Source organism: Aulonocara sp. 'chitande type north' Nkhata Bay, linkage group LG8, assembly GCF_057382095.1.
Source record: "Aulonocara sp. 'chitande type north' Nkhata Bay isolate Kocher_YH1m ecotype deep benthic linkage group LG8, A_spYH_male_GT1.1, whole genome shotgun sequence".
NCBI lineage: Eukaryota > Metazoa > Chordata > Actinopteri > Cichliformes > Cichlidae > Aulonocara > Aulonocara sp. 'chitande type north' Nkhata Bay.
In genome coordinates, this window is record NC_141351.1 from 6,028,514 (window position 1) to 6,044,893 (window position 16,380).

Genomic DNA, 16,380 nt, shown 5'->3' on the forward strand with positions numbered 1-16,380 from the left:
CTGATAGATTTGTTCCTCCAGTCTCAGCACAGTACAGTGTGTATCATTTACTCGATGATTTATCTGCTTAGTCTGTCAATTGTAGCATTTACAGACACACGGAGATGCATTTTCAACACTTTTCTGCTTTGTCATTCACATTTTTATGCACAAATTGTAAATATGCCAAAAAAGAAAAAGGACGGTGGAAAAATAGTTATTGGCAGAGATAACAAACGGCAACTTGGATGCTGGTAGGACCTGTTCGTATACTTTGCCTGGGGACAACTGTTTATGGCTCACTGATTTTACACTGGGCTTTAAACATAAAGAGGGTGTGCTGTAACACACAGCTATAGTGTTTCTTGATTGAAACGTGTTCTAGAAATCTCTATAGTCTGATCTCCTGTTAATACTTTGCAGGTCTTGAGAGGCGAGCTCCATTTGGATGCCCAGTCACCGATTGTGTCCAAGACTTCACCATGAACCGAAACAAGCGTGAAAGGGAGTACTACAGTATAGATGTGGGCGATTCAACTTTTACAGTTTTAAAGCGCTACCAGAACCTAAGACCCATTGGATCCGGCGCACAGGGAATTGTTTGGTGAGTATATTTACTTTCTGCTGACCCAGATGACAACCTTCACTTGCAGATTGGTCACTTCTTTACTCAGCGAAAAGTTAGATTTAACTTCACCACCAAAACCTGTCTAACATTTGATGAAAGCTTGAAAAGCACACCTTGGACTTTGCCGGCTGCCGTTGACGAAAGTTGATAAGAACAGATGTAAAAAGAGCAGCATAAGTTGCATACAACACAGAAAATTGATGCATAATATTCTATTTGTTGACAGCACCGTGTGGTGTTATCTTTCCTGTGAAGTTTTGTTGATGTGAGAGGGTTAGGTGTTGGAGTGAACTGATCCACACCACAATTGGTTTCTAAAATTTTCTAGGGGTTTTTTTTTTTTTTGGTATTCTTTCATATTTGCAATGAGCCATGAATTTTTTTTTTTTTTTTTGCTTATGCATCAAGTGGTTGATTGATTGGCCCATCAAAATCACATGAGCTGTCAGAATGAATCCATTTCAACTTGTATCATAAGATGAGCTTGACGAACTCATCTAGCGTCTTTGCTGTCATTAACCTTCTCTCTTCCTCATACCAGGTAGGAATACCAGAAAACTGATGCACAACACAGTTAAGAGTGTCAGCTAAGACTTTAGCTTGTCATGTAAGAACTTGCTGGCTACAAAATCTCAACAACTGCAGTGCTTAGTGCTGGAAAAGGATTAATAGTGGGCCTGTTAAACGTTTCTTTATTTTCTGTCCCATCTGTAATGTTACGACGCCGTGAGGTCGTACACACGTGATCAAAGTTTTGTTTAAAGTAATAAATTCAGGTATGTACAAGTAATCCCTAAGAACCAAAAGCTCAGGCTTGACACTGCTCTAAATGCTCAGTTTCTTGTCTGTTATGTCAGGGAGAGGGGATATTCCTAATATCATCAATTCAGGCATACAGACCCACTCACATGAGGGGTGGACTACAAAGCAATTACAACACAGAGCCCTTTTTAACGTGCACGTTCTGCTTCAGGCATTCTGCACACTCACATTTCTGCACCATCTGACTCTAGTCCTCACAAAATGACACAGTTGAGTTCCACCTACAAGAGAATCCGCTCATATGAAGATTATAAAAATATTACTAGAAAATCCTACAGAGGGATGCTACATAAAACAATTGTAAATGTGTTTGTTTGTACACTTGTTTGACTATTCATTTTATTTCTATGACAGCTGCACAGTGGAGCTCTTTAACGTGACATTTAAGAGCATTTGCTGACATTTTAGCGGCATAAAACAGAGCAGCACAGCAGGACTAAACATGTTCGCGCATTTTCTACAGTTATAACTAAAGTTCCTCTGACAGTGTAAAGCATACTTGGCATTACTAATGTACATCTCTGTATATGAAACATCACTTATGGCCGGCATTGACAAGAAAAGAATTTGGGTCTACGTGGTGCTTTATCCAGCCAATTATAAACCTAAGCTCATTGGCAGCGATGTTGTTTTTGTTTTGTTTTTAACAGATAGAGTAACCAACCTAAGTTTAAAGTAGGAGGAGGCATTATGGGCTGTCCGAATGTATTGCTCAATAGACAAAGTTTGCTGACTCATTCTGCATAGAAATTTCCGATCCTCAGTTTATCCGTTATTACCAACTAAATTTGTTTCTTTTATTTAAAAGGAAACCGTACGGGTGTAAAGATTTAATATTTTGGTTGCAGAAATGAAGAAAAACCAAGCTTAGTTGTTTAAATAATGTAAAAAATAGGTCTCCCTCTCTCTTTCTAAGGCCTCGGGGAGCGTGTTATATGTTCTATTAGATGGATTTCTAAAATTCTCTCAAACCACATATGGTATATTTGGTCAGATTTAAAACCGAGCAAGGCATGCTATTTGTCAAATGATTATATTAAAAATGCTTCAAAAGGCGCCGCAAACGTGGTCAAGACTTCAGGTCGAGTGGTTCTGTTACTGGCTGTGAAGCTGTAGCTTTCTGTAACCTTTAAACATACACAACATCGAAACCTTATTTGATGATTTATATCAAAATGTAGTTCGTGTATGGCTTTCATGACCGGGGAAATCATTTTTTGGTAATGGGATGTAAACATGTTTGTTTCTATTGTAAAGCTGGTCATTTAACCCAGGGGTCATTGGGCTTTATGGCAGTTTGCAGAACTACAGATTTTTGGACTTAAGTGCAACACAAGGGATAACTTTTTAGAGACTGCCACATTCAGTATAGCTCCCCTTAGGTGTATATTATGGGCAAAATATTAGCAACAGACTTGGCTCACTTTAGTTCAGTGGCGCTATTTCTCTCTTCCTCTGCTCTTCCTTTCCTGTCAGTCTCTACTGTCCCTAATAAATAAAGCTGAAAAAGGCAAAATCTTCATATTCCTTTGGCCGTCAGGGAAAAACAACAAAAACAAAGAACAATTTTTAACATCCATTATTGCTGACTGAATTTCTCCTGTACTCCTTCACCCCAGTTCGGCGTACGACCACAACTTGGAGAGGAACGTTGCCATCAAGAAGTTGAGCCGACCCTTTCAGAATCAAACTCATGCAAAACGGGCCTACAGGGAACTGGTGCTAATGAAATGTGTCAACCACAAGAATGTAAGAGCCAGAATTTAATGGCATTTTTGTTTCTTTTGCATGGTTTGAATGTTTTGGTCTAATTCTTTAGACGTTAGAGGATAGCCTTACCTTTTGACTGTATAGTGTAGGTGCATTTCATGTAGATAAACCTGAGCATTGAATAGAAGTATAATTTAAGCAGGAGCAGAGAATGTACAGTAGAAATTAAAGGGGACAATTAGCTTTGAAAAGTGTTAGCAGGATGCATTTAAATGCTATTCTCATTCCTGTCCATTACAATGATTTAAGTATTGATCTTTAGAGTCACTATATTCAGAGTTGTGTAAAGTATGAGTCAGCAGGGAAGCAAAAAGAACTGGGCAATATGTTTGTTTTAAAGCAGAACCTGCTGAGCGCCACACATGGAAACGAACCATAAAAAATAGTGTTTTGAATGACCACAAACTTCTCGGTGCTGCTGCCTCGGAGGTGTGAATGAGGAAACTATCCTGCTGTTATTCATAAATAATGCTAACGCTTCCTCGTTTAACTTTTCAAATTAAGAGTTGGCCTTCGTGTCCAGGGACGTGGATGTGAAGATGTTGTCAAATATACAAAACAACTCCAGCAATTACACTTTTTTGTTGTTGTTGCAGATTATTGGGCTGTTAAATGTATTCACACCACAGAAGACACTGGAGGAATTCCAAGATGTGTGAGTATCAGCGAGTCAAATCGCAGCTGCTCAAATCAATACAGGATACAGAACGCCGGGGGCTTAGATGATCTTTTTGGGGGCTTAGCCGGATCTCTTGTTGTGCCTCACGTTAAATACTTCAGGGAAATGATGCTTTATAGTCAGTGGGATGTCAGGTGTGCACATTTCATGGTGAATATTAGAAAAGCACAGACTGAATCAGCTGGTGACAGGAATGAACCAGTTTTCAGGCTGATTGGCCACAATCTGTCACCAGCCTGACACTCACCTGTCAAGAGCTGTAGCTATACTATATACAGTGGGGCAAAAAAGTATTTAGTCAGCCACCGATTGTGCAAGTTCCCCCACCTAAAATTATGACAGAGGTCAGTAATTTGCACCAGAGGTACACTTCAACTGTGAGAGACAGAATGTGAAAAAAAAATCCATGAATCCACATGGTAGGATTTGTAAAGAATTTATTCGTAAATCAGGGTGGCAAATAAGTATTTGGTCAATAACAAAAATACAACTCAATACTTTGTAACATAACCTTTGTTGGCAATAACAGAGGTCAAACGTTTACTATAGGTCTTTACCAGGTTTGCACACACAGTAGCTGGTATTTTGGCCCATTCCTCCATGCAGATCTTCTCGAGAGCAGTGATGTTTTGGGGCTGTCGCCGAGCAACACGGACTTTCAACTCCCGCCACAGATTTTCTATGGGGTTGAGGTCTGGAGACTGGCTAGGCCACTCCAGGACTTTCAAATGCTTCTTACGGAGCCACTCCTTTGTTGCCCGGGCGGTGTGTTTTGGATCATTGTCATGTTGGAAGACCCAGCCTCGTTTCATCTTCAAAGTTCTCACTGATGGAAGGAGGTTTTGGCTCAAAATCTCACGATACATGGCCCCATTCATTCTGTCCTTAACATGGATCAGCCGTCCTGTCCCCTTGGCAGAAAAACAGCCCCATAGCATGATGTTTCCACCCCCATGCTTCACAGTAGGTATGGTGTTCTTGGGATGCAACTCAGTATTCTTCTTCCTCCAAACACGACGAGTTGAGTTTATACCAAAAAGTTCTACTTTGGTTTCATCTGACCACATGACATTCTCCCAATCCTCTGCTGTATCATCCATGTGCTCTCTGGCAAACTTCAGACGGGCCTGGACATGCACTGGCTTCAGCAGCGGAACACGTCTGGCACTGCGGGATTTGATTCCCTGCCGTTGTAGTGTGTTACTGATGGTGACCTTTGTTACTTTGGTCCCAGCTCTCTGCAGGTCATTCACCAGGTCCCCCCGTGTGGTTCTGGGATCTTTGCTCACCGTTCTCATGATCATTTTGACCCCACGGGATGAGATCTTGCGTGGAGCCCCAGATCGAGGGAGATTATCAGTGGTCTTGTATGTCTTCCATTTTCTGATGATTGCTCCCACAGTTGATTTTTTTCACACCAAGCTGCTTGCCTATTGTAGATTCACTCTTCCCAGTCTGGTGCAGGTCTACAATACTTTTCCTGGTGTCCTTCGAAAGCTCTTTGGTCTTGGCCATGGCGGAGTTTGGAGTCTGACTGTTTGAGGCTGTGGACAGGTGTCTTTTATACAGATGATGAGTTCAAACAGGTGCCATTCATACAGGTAACGAGTGGGGGACAGAAAAGCTTCTTACAGAAGGCGTTACAGGTCTGTGAGAGCCAGAGATTTTCCATGTTTGAGGTGACCAAATACTTATTTTCCACCCTAATTTACAAATAAATTCTTTACAAATCCTACCATGTGAATTCATGGATTTTTTTTTTCACATTCTGTCTCTCACAGTTGAAGTGTACCTCTGGTGCAAATTACTGACCTCTGTCATCATTTTAGGTGGGGGAACTTGCACAATCGGTGGCTGACTAAATACTTTTTTGCCCCACTGTATATGTGCCATGTATGAATGCACTTTAGTTGCCCTGGATGTGTTTCGAAGTCGACAAGATGTCCGTGTAAGTAGCTGTAAAATCAGAGGGGAATGCTGGGATGTGGGGGAAGTGATGGTTACCAAGAGTATGATGGGAACGAACATGATTAATGCCATCCTTTTGAAGCCCAGAGTGTGTGTGTGTGTGTGTGTGTGTGTGTGTGTGTGTGTGTGTTTGTGTCTACTCTGCTGTGTTTGCCTGATTGGAGCTAAAAAGGAAACTGGACAAATCGTAGCCAGAGGGTAGCGGGGCCATCGCAGAGTTGGAGGATGAACACTGCATTTGCTTTGGTGTTTGTTTACTTGAATGTATACCGGCACATACATATGTGTACCCATACTATTGGTAATGCATTGTAGCCAGTTTCAGTATTTTATAAGCTGTGTGCAAGCACAGGTTCTGCTTTGTAAATGATCGTTCTCACACAAAGATGTTGCTTTGTTTTTTGTTGTTGTTGTAACGGGAAAAAAAAATCTGTCAGAGGTTTCTTACTCCATGTAGTGACTGATGATGTAACAGCTGACAACTGTGATAACATCATCACTGTTTGGAGGAGATAACGTACTGTCACTTCCAAAATGCCAGGCAAATAAAGCTGATTGGGTGAGAGAATCTCACACTTTAATGTCGCTTCATATTCTATTGGCATGTAGGAAACGTAATACAGAGTCAGGCACGTGCACATGCTGCATCTATACACTGTAATACACCCACTGAAACAAACATAAAAAGCCCCTGTGTTTGTTTGTCTCTGCCTGTGTGCTTATTTGAACCTCTTTCCTTGCAGGTATCTAGTAATGGAACTGATGGATGCCAACCTCTGTCAGGTGATTCAGATGGAGCTGGACCACGAGAGGCTGTCGTACCTGCTCTACCAGATGTTATGTGGAATCAAACATCTGCACGCCGCAGGGATCATACACAGGGTAAGCCATACCAGGGGGGCCATATATGCAGCTGTACAGATGTGACTGGGAGCAGTTGCAAGCTGAAGCTTACACTGAGTTAAGTCTGTGTTTTTATGAATTTAAAGTTTCACATCAAAGGAAAAATATGAGACTACTGAAAGATATCGAAGTGTAGTAGTGAAAACACAGTAGGGTGGTTGGAGGAAGGCAGTGACGGTGGTACGTTTTTGCTGACCAGTTGTGCAAACCAATGCTTAAATCATCTCTAAGTAAAATGTGATGTAATTTAACTTCCTGCCATGATATACACTATAGATGGCATGCTTGTGGGCTAAGCTTTATGGGTTCTTGCAGCTTCTTTAGTGTGCAGACATAAAAGTGGAACCTTCCAGCCCGTCCACAGGATAAGTTTGCCTGCTAAAATGTCAAGGCGCTCTTTTAAAGCTGCAGTTGACTGGATCTCATTGCATTTACATTTACTGACGTTTCTAACATGAAAGCACCAGATAACACAATCACACATTTACAGGTTGCAGTGGAGACACACACTGCACACTTGTCGTTACCTTGAAAGATCACACACAGAATGACAGTACACATCCTGAGGCATCAACAGCTGTATGAATAGGTTTTTCATATGGACACACAGAGTGACTGGCAGCCTCCTGTCAATCGCCCTCAGAGAGATGTGCTCCAGTAGATTAGCAGAGCTCCTCTTGCTCTGCCAGCCAGAACTAATTGAACCGCAGGCGGAGCTAACCAGCCTCGCTCACACTGGCACAGCTTGGCACGCGAAGCTTTCATCAGGTGAACAGATGCAACGTGAGTCACGGATCGCCAGAGATCGTGCTCTCGTTTTTTTGGGGGCATTGTCTCAGTGATCAGAGCTCTCTGGTCTGTTTCAGCTGCTCAGAAGCTACCTATGGAGGTGGCAGTATGACTGACTGTGGTTTAGCCCTCCAGTCTGATGTTCTTATGATTAACAAGTGATGATAATTATTATCAGGAGGATTTTCAGCTGTAGCGCATTAAAGATTTCCTGAAATTAGCGTTTGCCAGTGAGTACCCTTCAGGTGTAGTCTGTTTATTTTCTTCTCAAAACCAGACGAGGCTCATTAAGATGTTATCAGATTAGCCTGCATGCAAATAAGATTGAAAGGGGGAAATTATTGCAATAAATCACCTGGCATATGGCCAGGTTATAGCCATAGGCAATGAGTCTTTATCGCAGGATTGCTTATAGTTCCTCTCGATTCTGTCAGGTTAGCTTCAGAAGAGAGGAGACACCCTTGAGCAGATGGGCTGTTTTTTAAGTTCTTGTAAGGAAGCATTGCCAAAAAAAAGCACACAGGGAAAAGAACACACTGAACTCAAGAGAACAGATAAACAAGGATGAAATGGTGTAACCAAACAAAACAAAGACTTTGTGGTTACAGTGATTCATCATCCTTTCGGTGGGTATCAGCTTTTCATTTAGTAGAGGAGAGAATGATCGCCTCTTCTGAGGGAAAACAAACCCTGATATTTGAGCCCCATTACACCAGCGACTGTGTTTCCCATATATAGACATTTCTAGGAATATTTGTCCCTGCACCAAAAAAAAGTCTCCTTGCAAAGCGAGTTTGATTTTCAGTCAAGTCTTTTAGTTGTCTTTTGTGAAATGTTTAATCTATGTCAGGTTGTAACTTTTGCGGTGGTGTTGTGTTTGAACAGGACCTGAAACCCAGCAACATCGTGGTAAAGTCCGACTGCACACTGAAGATTCTGGACTTTGGTTTGGCCCGGACGGCCGCCACTGGTCTCCTCATGACGCCCTACGTGGTGACGCGTTACTACCGCGCCCCTGAAGTCATCCTGGGAATGGGCTACCAGGCCAACGGTAAGTGCAGGAAGTGGATGAAGCGGCTTCTTGACAGCGACCGGCTAATGAGGAGCTGCTGCCTGGCCTGCTGCATGGCCCTCACCCCCTGAGATGTTTCAGGATCACTTCCCAAACACTCTCTCCCACACACAGGCACACACTCCCTTTTCCTGTAAAGGTTACGCTCAGGGGGGGGAGTTGGCATGTGTGGCATCGGTGCTTTGTGGGGAACATCCTGTCTGAGGACTGTGGTGCCCAGCAGTGTTTTAGCATGTGTTTGATGTTTTATTAACAGGTTGCCTGAGCTCAGCTCAGCTAAGCCAAAAAGTAAACCTCAGTATGAATACAGGCACTAATGCATGCTTCAGCAGTTTCACCGTGCACCCCTGCTTGAAACACATCACAGTTTGAGCAAGGCAGTCTGAAGCGCAGAAGTTGACGTATGGTATAATATGTCATATTGATCCATTAGATGCCAGAGCACCAATATCATATAGTTGAGCAGAAAGATTAGTAGAGGACTAGGAGGACTGTGCTGTGAATTAGTGCAGCCCAAAGCTAGCAGAGATGAAACGAAGCATAAGAGATGTACTGCGATATGTGATTAAAACCTATCACCACTAAAACCTCAGTTCTGTATATAGATAAAAATCTATAACAGTGCAGTAAAAGCTAGGGAGACGCATTGGGTGCAGCTGTGGTGCCGGTGGTTTGTGTTAGATGAGCATTTCCTTTTAAGAAGATGGCCTTGTTGTGGGAAGTCTGAGATTCTCTGCTGTGATTGTGTGAGACATTGACATTATCAGCACTGAGCTGCAGACACTGTAAGGTGAATGCCAGCACAGCTCATTAGGTTACCGTAATACTGGACATAAAATGTCTAGAGAAGCCCACGAGTGCAACAGTTTTGTTATAATGTTCTGTCCCAGTAAGGAAATAAAGACTGAATTCATTGGCTAATAACATGCTGAGAGTCAGGTGGAAGCAAAAACACTAAATGTAATTGGAGAGCTGCACTGTTTGTTTGTTACTTTTAAAATTCTGTTGATTTAAAGTGTACATATTGCCCTAGAGCACAGGTGCAGGTAGTACAAGTCCCCTCTCAAAAAACAATTAGAGGGTCTCATAAAAACTAATGCTCATCAGAAACACTGACCTGATTCTTTTTTTTTCCTGCTGACTTGTTGCATCTTTCTTTCTTATTTTATTTCATTGTTTTGGGTTATTCTCTTCTCCCTCCTTTGATGCTGCGCATATGTAGTGGATATTTGGGCTGTGGGCTGCATTATGGCAGAAATGGTTCGCCACAAAATCCTTTTTCCAGGAAGGGATTGTATCCTTGAGCTGCTTGTAGCAGTGTCTGGCATTTCATGTGAAATGAAGATGGCCTCAAAACAGTCACCTTTTCAGATCTTCTTTTGTTTCCTGATTTTTATTTTTTGTTATTTTTCTTTCTCATCAAATACATCGCAGCTATAGAAATTCTGTTTCTTGGATTTGCCTGACACCTTGACTTGCAGCCGCCCACCTGCTCTTCCTGCAGATCCACTGGCTCGACTCCCTCCTCACTCACTCGAGCAGCAACACTGTTGCTTCGAGCACCATAACTGTCACATGAAAGACCTGAAATAGAATTGATAGTTTGCTCTGCCATAGCTGAGAAGTGAACTGCATAAAATGCCCTCCAGTATCCTCGAACTGCTTAGCGTATGGCTTTTGTTGTAATGTGAAAGAAAAACTCTTAATCTAAAATTTAACACAAAAAAAGATTTCTTGGCATCATTAGATAACACTTTCCAGCTTAAGTTGCAGTGAGGATACAGAGAACATTAAATTGCATTTTTGCAAAAAAACAAAGTTCTCATAAATGTTAAAAGTCATGGTCTGAAGGAGAAGTAAACATACATTTTTGCAGCTATGATGGAGACAAACACCTGTTAAACACTGGTCCAGGTGTGAGAGTGCTCTCAGATGCATGCAGGTCATTTTGCGTCATGTGTCACCTTGCACGAACATCATCGTGTTTATGGATTATAATTTCCCCTCTCCTCTTGTTCTTATTTTCATTTTTGTTTTCCATTTGGTTTTCAGTCCTGCATGCTAATTCGGTGGTTGTCATTTCATTTTTCAGTTGATGTCTGGTCTGTTGGCTGTATCATGGCTGAAATGGTCCGGGGTAGTGTGTTGTTTCCAGGCACTGATCGTATCCTTAAGTTGAACCTCCATCCAAACCCCCGTCCTCCTCAAACGACCGTTGTCCCATCCTCTGTCTGACATCTTGTTCATATCTTTGCACACAAAAGGGGGGGAAAAAAACCTGCCAAACCTGCTGTTTAATGAGCGATGACGACATTGCGCTCAGGGTCGACATTCATCACTCGCAGTGGCAGAGCTGGAAGAATTGTAGCCATCTTTCATGGCAAATGCTGGCTTCTTACAGCAGGCAAAGTACAAGTTTAATTATGTGGTGACAAGAATAATGGCTCCAATCTATTTAGGTGACCCAGTAAGTCTTATTACACCAAGGTTAGCACTTCTATTATGCTGTATCAGACCCTGTTCAATATAAATGGTTCTAACAAGAAAGTAAACATGCACTACAACCCTATTTGATCCCACTAGAGAAACTGTGAAGCAGTGGAGGGAAAGAATACAGGCATTTTATGCCCTGATTCAAAAAGGTCCCTATATAACAACATATTGTTAAAGAGCTCCTTTGTTTAGTAGTTATGGGTTTTTATTAATGGGCTGATCATGATGTCACTGACTAGTTCCTAGTCTTAAACTTCAATACGACATTAGAATTTCATCATCTAGGTGTATTATGTATCAGACTGTAAAACTGCACATTCACTGACTATCAGTCCGCAGTTGCTAGAATATCCTAAACAATCCTGCTTTCTGACACTTAAAGTAACAAAAATTCACATAATGGACTTAAAGTTTTATTCAGAATAAGTGACTGAGCCCATAAGATCAGGAAAGTATTTACCGAGGTAAATACAAACTTTTACTACAAACTTTCAAACAAGGCTTTTTGCAAACACCAGTATCGCCCCCTGTTGGACACTAGAGAGAATGCTGGTTTTAGGCCCTCCCCAATTGGTTTTAGTTTAAGATCCAAAAGCCAGCTCCACCTTTTATGTGAAAAAAAGGCCACTCTGTAGCTTTGTGTCAATGCCATCCTCTTTAAATTAAGTCAAGGATGATATTGTCAATTGATTTGTTTTTATCGGATCTTTTTAGCAGTGTAGGGTGTTTGGTTGAAAACATGGCTTAAAGGCTAGCTTCCTCATTAGCTTACTACTAGGATGCTAGCAGTCGGTAGCTTTGATTTGTCTTTATGCAAATTATTTACATTCACAAAAGCTGCTAAACAACAGACTAAAGGATAAAGAAAAAAAAATCAATCATAGCAAATGTACTTTGGCATTAGGAACTTAACAACCAGAGCTTTTTGTTTTCTCAAGGCTAGGTTTCTTCTTCTGTTTGTTCATTCATGTTTGAGGATGAACAAAGATGTGAACAAGCAGTCTGAATGTGTTATCTGTCCTTACATGTGTGTGACTTGTATTTCCAACATCTGGATGTCTTACAGGTGAACCTCACATTGCTTCACTTGACGTCTAGCTATGCAGAGTGCAGATGTTTGAAATATGTGTGTGTATTGTTTTTTTCAGATTGTGTGTATCCCACTCAGCCCATCCTAACAGGTTTCTACAGGAATAATGTGCAAACGAAAATCGTTTAGTTTCAAAGCTGTGTTGTAGCTATTTGTGGTTGTAGTCATTTGCTTTCGTTCTTTTTTTTTTTTTGTTTTGTTTTGTTTTGTTTGAGCTTTCTTTATCAGCTCAGTATTTGGGGAACATGTCCAAACCAGATCAAACATTCCTCAAACTTCTCTCAAACTGGAGCATCTTGTTTTCCAATCCAGCCGTACGCTTTTCTTAACACTATAACCAAAAGATATTGACCAGTGGAACAAGGTGATCGAGCAGCTGGGGACGCCATCTCAGGAGTTCCTGATGAAGCTCAACCAGTCCGTGAGGACCTATGTGGAGAACCGGCCACGGTATGCTGGCTACAGCTTCGAGAAGCTCTTCCCTGATGTCCTGTTTCCTGCAGACTCTGAGCACAATAAACTGAAAGGTAGGGGTGTCTTGTAAATTCTTACTCAAGCATAAGAAGGTAATGAGTGTTGAAACAGTTTTGGTGGATGGTTGTTAGTAGGAGCAATGAGGCAGTCATTAGTTATGCCACAGTGTGTTTCCGTTTTACTGCTTGAAACCACTGTTGTAACGCTGTGTTGTTCTTTTTTTAATGTAGAATTTATCATCTGTGACTAGGGCTGCCACAAACGATTATTTTGATAGTCGACTAGTCACCGATTATTTTTGCGATTAGTCGACTAATCAGATCATCATCCATTGGACGTACAGCGTACAGCTTATTGCACCAGCAGCATCTGGTCTTATATAACTATCATTAGCTTACAGCTTGAAGTGTTTGTGCTAACTAAAAATAAAGACAAGATGGTAGTTTATTAATTTTTAATGAAATTTGCAGATTGTTTCGGTGAAGTTTAATAAACTCCTTGCTTTCTAAAATATAACAGGACACCGGAGTATATTCTCCAGCGTCTCACACTTCTGATAATCAGCTGTCTGCTTGACAGTTTTAGCTGTGCAAAAACTATAACTTTAATCTCAGCCAAACCGATTTACTCAGGAACAAATAAAATACTAAAGAAAGCCAAACAATAACATTTTTAAGTTATCTAAGTGACTTATATATATGTTTAACCTGACTAGCGAAAGACGGCGGTGGGTTTGAAAACGATTTGCCGGGAGTCCAGTGTTCTAACGGCTCTAGTTAGCCTTGCCCCCGCCTAGCTAACGAGCTAGTGGGTAACAGACGTCTCCGAAAACGTCGGAGCGCTTTTGAAAATACGTGGTGTCTTGATAAACTGAGCAGATATTTGAGGTTTACACAGCTACATTCTCGCCTGAAAATATGTTAAAGGTTTATTTTGTGACCCAGAAAGAATAATAAGAGTAAAGTTAAAACTAACTAGCTGCCGCCATTGTTGACAACTGCGCTGGGCTGCGCTATGAATTCTGGGACACAGCTTCTTCTTCTTCGGGGTTTAACGGCAGCTGGCATCCTTGTACATGCAGTGCTGCCATCTTCTGTTTCAGTCCGTTATTACACTCTTAAATCCTACTATTATTATTCCTGCGTCCTTTGTGATCTTACAAAGCTTCAAACGATGCGTCGACTATTAAATTAGTCGTCGACGATTTTAATAGTCGACATAATCGTGACTAGTCGACTAATCGTGGCAGCCCTATCTGTGACCTTTTAGAGGGTTTTTTTTTTGGGGGGGGGGGGGGGGGGGGGGTTGTTTTTGCATTTGGAAGTGTAACAAATGAGTCCGTGGGTAGTCAGTGAGTACACATTCAAGGACGTATAGATATGAACTTCTCCTCCACATGTGCTTTGGGTTTGCAACCTAACAAATATCTGCTGACAGCAAAGCCAAAGCAAGATCACTGCTCGGCGGCAGTCTTTGCTTAACCACTTATTCTAGAAGCCGGCAGCACCAAAGTTGTTTCTTCTGTGAAGAGGAATTCACCTCAAGCGTGTCTTTCTCTGTAAATGCAGAGGTGGTGACAGGAACACTCACAGTGAGTGCCACAGAGCTGTTGTAAGATGTCGCAAAAAAAAAAAGTCGTTCTTTTTCAGTCCTTGTTACTTCACAGAGGTAGGAACGTGTGATGACAGTGTGTTCCCCCCTCAAGTTCTCTGCTTTAACAACATCAATTAGCTGTGATGACTCACTCTGTCAGGTTTCATACAGAATGTGAAACAATGTGTGATAATCAGGGCGGATGTCCTTGACAGGCTCAAATGGAGACAAAAGTGGATACATGTTCTCTGTTGAAAAGGCAAAAACCTCGGTGAGTTTCCCATCTTGGATAGCATCGGGGAGCAGTGTTTTGAAAGCTGGCTTTATTTGTTCTAAAGGCTTTGTGCAGTTTTTTTTCTAGTTTAAGGTCTGTGTGAGTCAGTGTCAAAACCCTAAAATAGACATCACAGGTACAAACCTCTGAGTGAGCAAATAAGCTCTAACCATGTACCGTTCAGACTTTTTGCTTGGGAGGGATAGCCAATCACAAGAAAGTTTAATTCTCTCAGTCATACAGGATTGGTTCATGACTTCCTATTAACCTCCGTTAGTTTAGGGTAGAATATGTATTCCCTGGGTAAAAATGGTCACAAAGACTACGCTGCACCAAAAACCACCTTGTGGACCTCACAACAGGTATTATTGTGATTTGTGGTGCTTTTCCGTACACTCAGCCATTTTCACCAATATTAGCGTTCCCCCATGTGCCAAATCCCACTTTAACCCTTGACTGCTCTTTTTTTTCTGTTTAGGTGTAGAGGCAAAGAAAAACAAAAAACGTTTGTATTCCCATGGACTGCTACATTTTATCATTATATAATTAAAAGAACAAGAGCTTCAGTTAGCTTGGCACGAAAAAAGCTGGTAGAAATGTCCTTCAAAGAGCTGCTTTTTACTATTTTGGGTATATTTCAGAGCTTGTACATTTTCACTTTTACTTGAATAAAGAAGTTTAATGAGTTTAAAAAAAAAACCCACCTTGTGATTGCTTTGATTGCTAGTAGATTGGCACAGTCGCCCGTGGTTTGATGCCCAAACTTGCTAGCCAATCAACAAGCAGTAGTGAAACTTGAAAAAGTGTGGTGCAGAGAATTTTAGCCCTGAAAGTAAAAGTTGTCTTACTGCTGAAATCAACCAATGACACAGCTTTTACTCTGAAGCTGAACGTGCTCTGTTTCTGAGTGGCATCTCACTCTTCAGTTTCACTGCTGCTTAGCAACTAGTTGGTGAATGTTTGCAAACAAGTTGGCAACAACGAGCAAACTCCTGTAATCCTTCACGATTAGTAGATTAGTCACACAGAGGTCACTTGTAGTCTCTATGTGAGTGAGGCCTTAACTTAAAAAGGAATGGTCAGTGTGATTCAGATAGAGGCAAACTTAGGGTCACAGAATAAGACAAATGGGGATTAATCTCAACTGTGAACCCCCAACCAATTTTGGCAGATGGCCTCCCTTTACCTGAGCCTGGTTCTGCTGGAGGTTTCTTCCTTTTTAAAGAGTTTTTCTTTCCCACTGTCACCACCTGCTCTCTCATAGGGGGTTGTCTGATTGTTGGGGTTTTCTCACTACTATTGAAGGGACCTCACAATATAAAGAATATTGAAGGGACTGTTGTGATTTGACGCTGTATTAGGAAAGAAAATGGGTCTGAAAATATACATTTGGAGCTTAATATAAGCAGAATTTTTCCTTTATGGAAAAACAGGACTTTATAAGTGGTACCACGAAAATTATGTTATGAATTTTTTCCCTTCCTCATGGATACTCATTCGTTTACATTTCAAAGCGGTTGCTGCCTACATTGTTTCCTGCACCAACATCCCATCTCAACAGGAAATGCATCTCATCAACCAAGCCGCACACTCCTGCATATTTTTTATGTTCAATTATTTCCTTTCAGCGAGCCAAGCCCGTGACCTCCTATCAAAGATGCTGGTAATAGATGCATCAAAGCGGATCTCAGTGGATGAGGCTCTCCAGCACCCCTATATCAACGTGTGGTACGACCCAACTGAGGTGGAGGCAGTAAGTACTTGAGTTTCGTGTATTTTCATTGCATTCCTGTTTGAGTGATAATCACATGGAAGTGGTTATCACTGCTAATAGCATCTATGTTCA

At 41.5% G+C, this 16,380-nt stretch overlaps 1 protein-coding gene across 4 annotated transcripts in view; it reads left to right on the forward strand.

The window, feature by feature from the left end:
- mapk8b (mitogen-activated protein kinase 8b) overlaps positions 1-16,380 on the forward strand; it is a 37,625-nt gene that overhangs the window by 12,167 nt on the left and 9,078 nt on the right. For 2 of the 4 annotated variants that reach the window (XM_086302978.1, XM_086302980.1), the window contains exons 2-9: positions 403-583; positions 3,049-3,178; positions 3,796-3,854; positions 6,590-6,728; positions 8,424-8,589; positions 10,703-10,774; positions 12,538-12,720; positions 16,163-16,287. In XM_086302978.1, the coding sequence (XP_086159104.1) occupies positions 462-583; positions 3,049-3,178; positions 3,796-3,854; positions 6,590-6,728; positions 8,424-8,589; positions 10,703-10,774; positions 12,538-12,720; positions 16,163-16,287 (996 nt within the window). In that variant the 5' untranslated portion in view covers positions 403-461. Of the gene's footprint in view, positions 1-402; positions 584-3,048; positions 3,179-3,795; positions 3,855-6,589; positions 6,729-8,423; positions 8,590-9,832; positions 9,944-10,702; positions 10,775-12,537; positions 12,721-16,162; positions 16,288-16,380 lie in introns of those variants that run through there. The other 2 variants (XM_086302981.1, XM_086302979.1) reach the window with 2 other exon arrangements.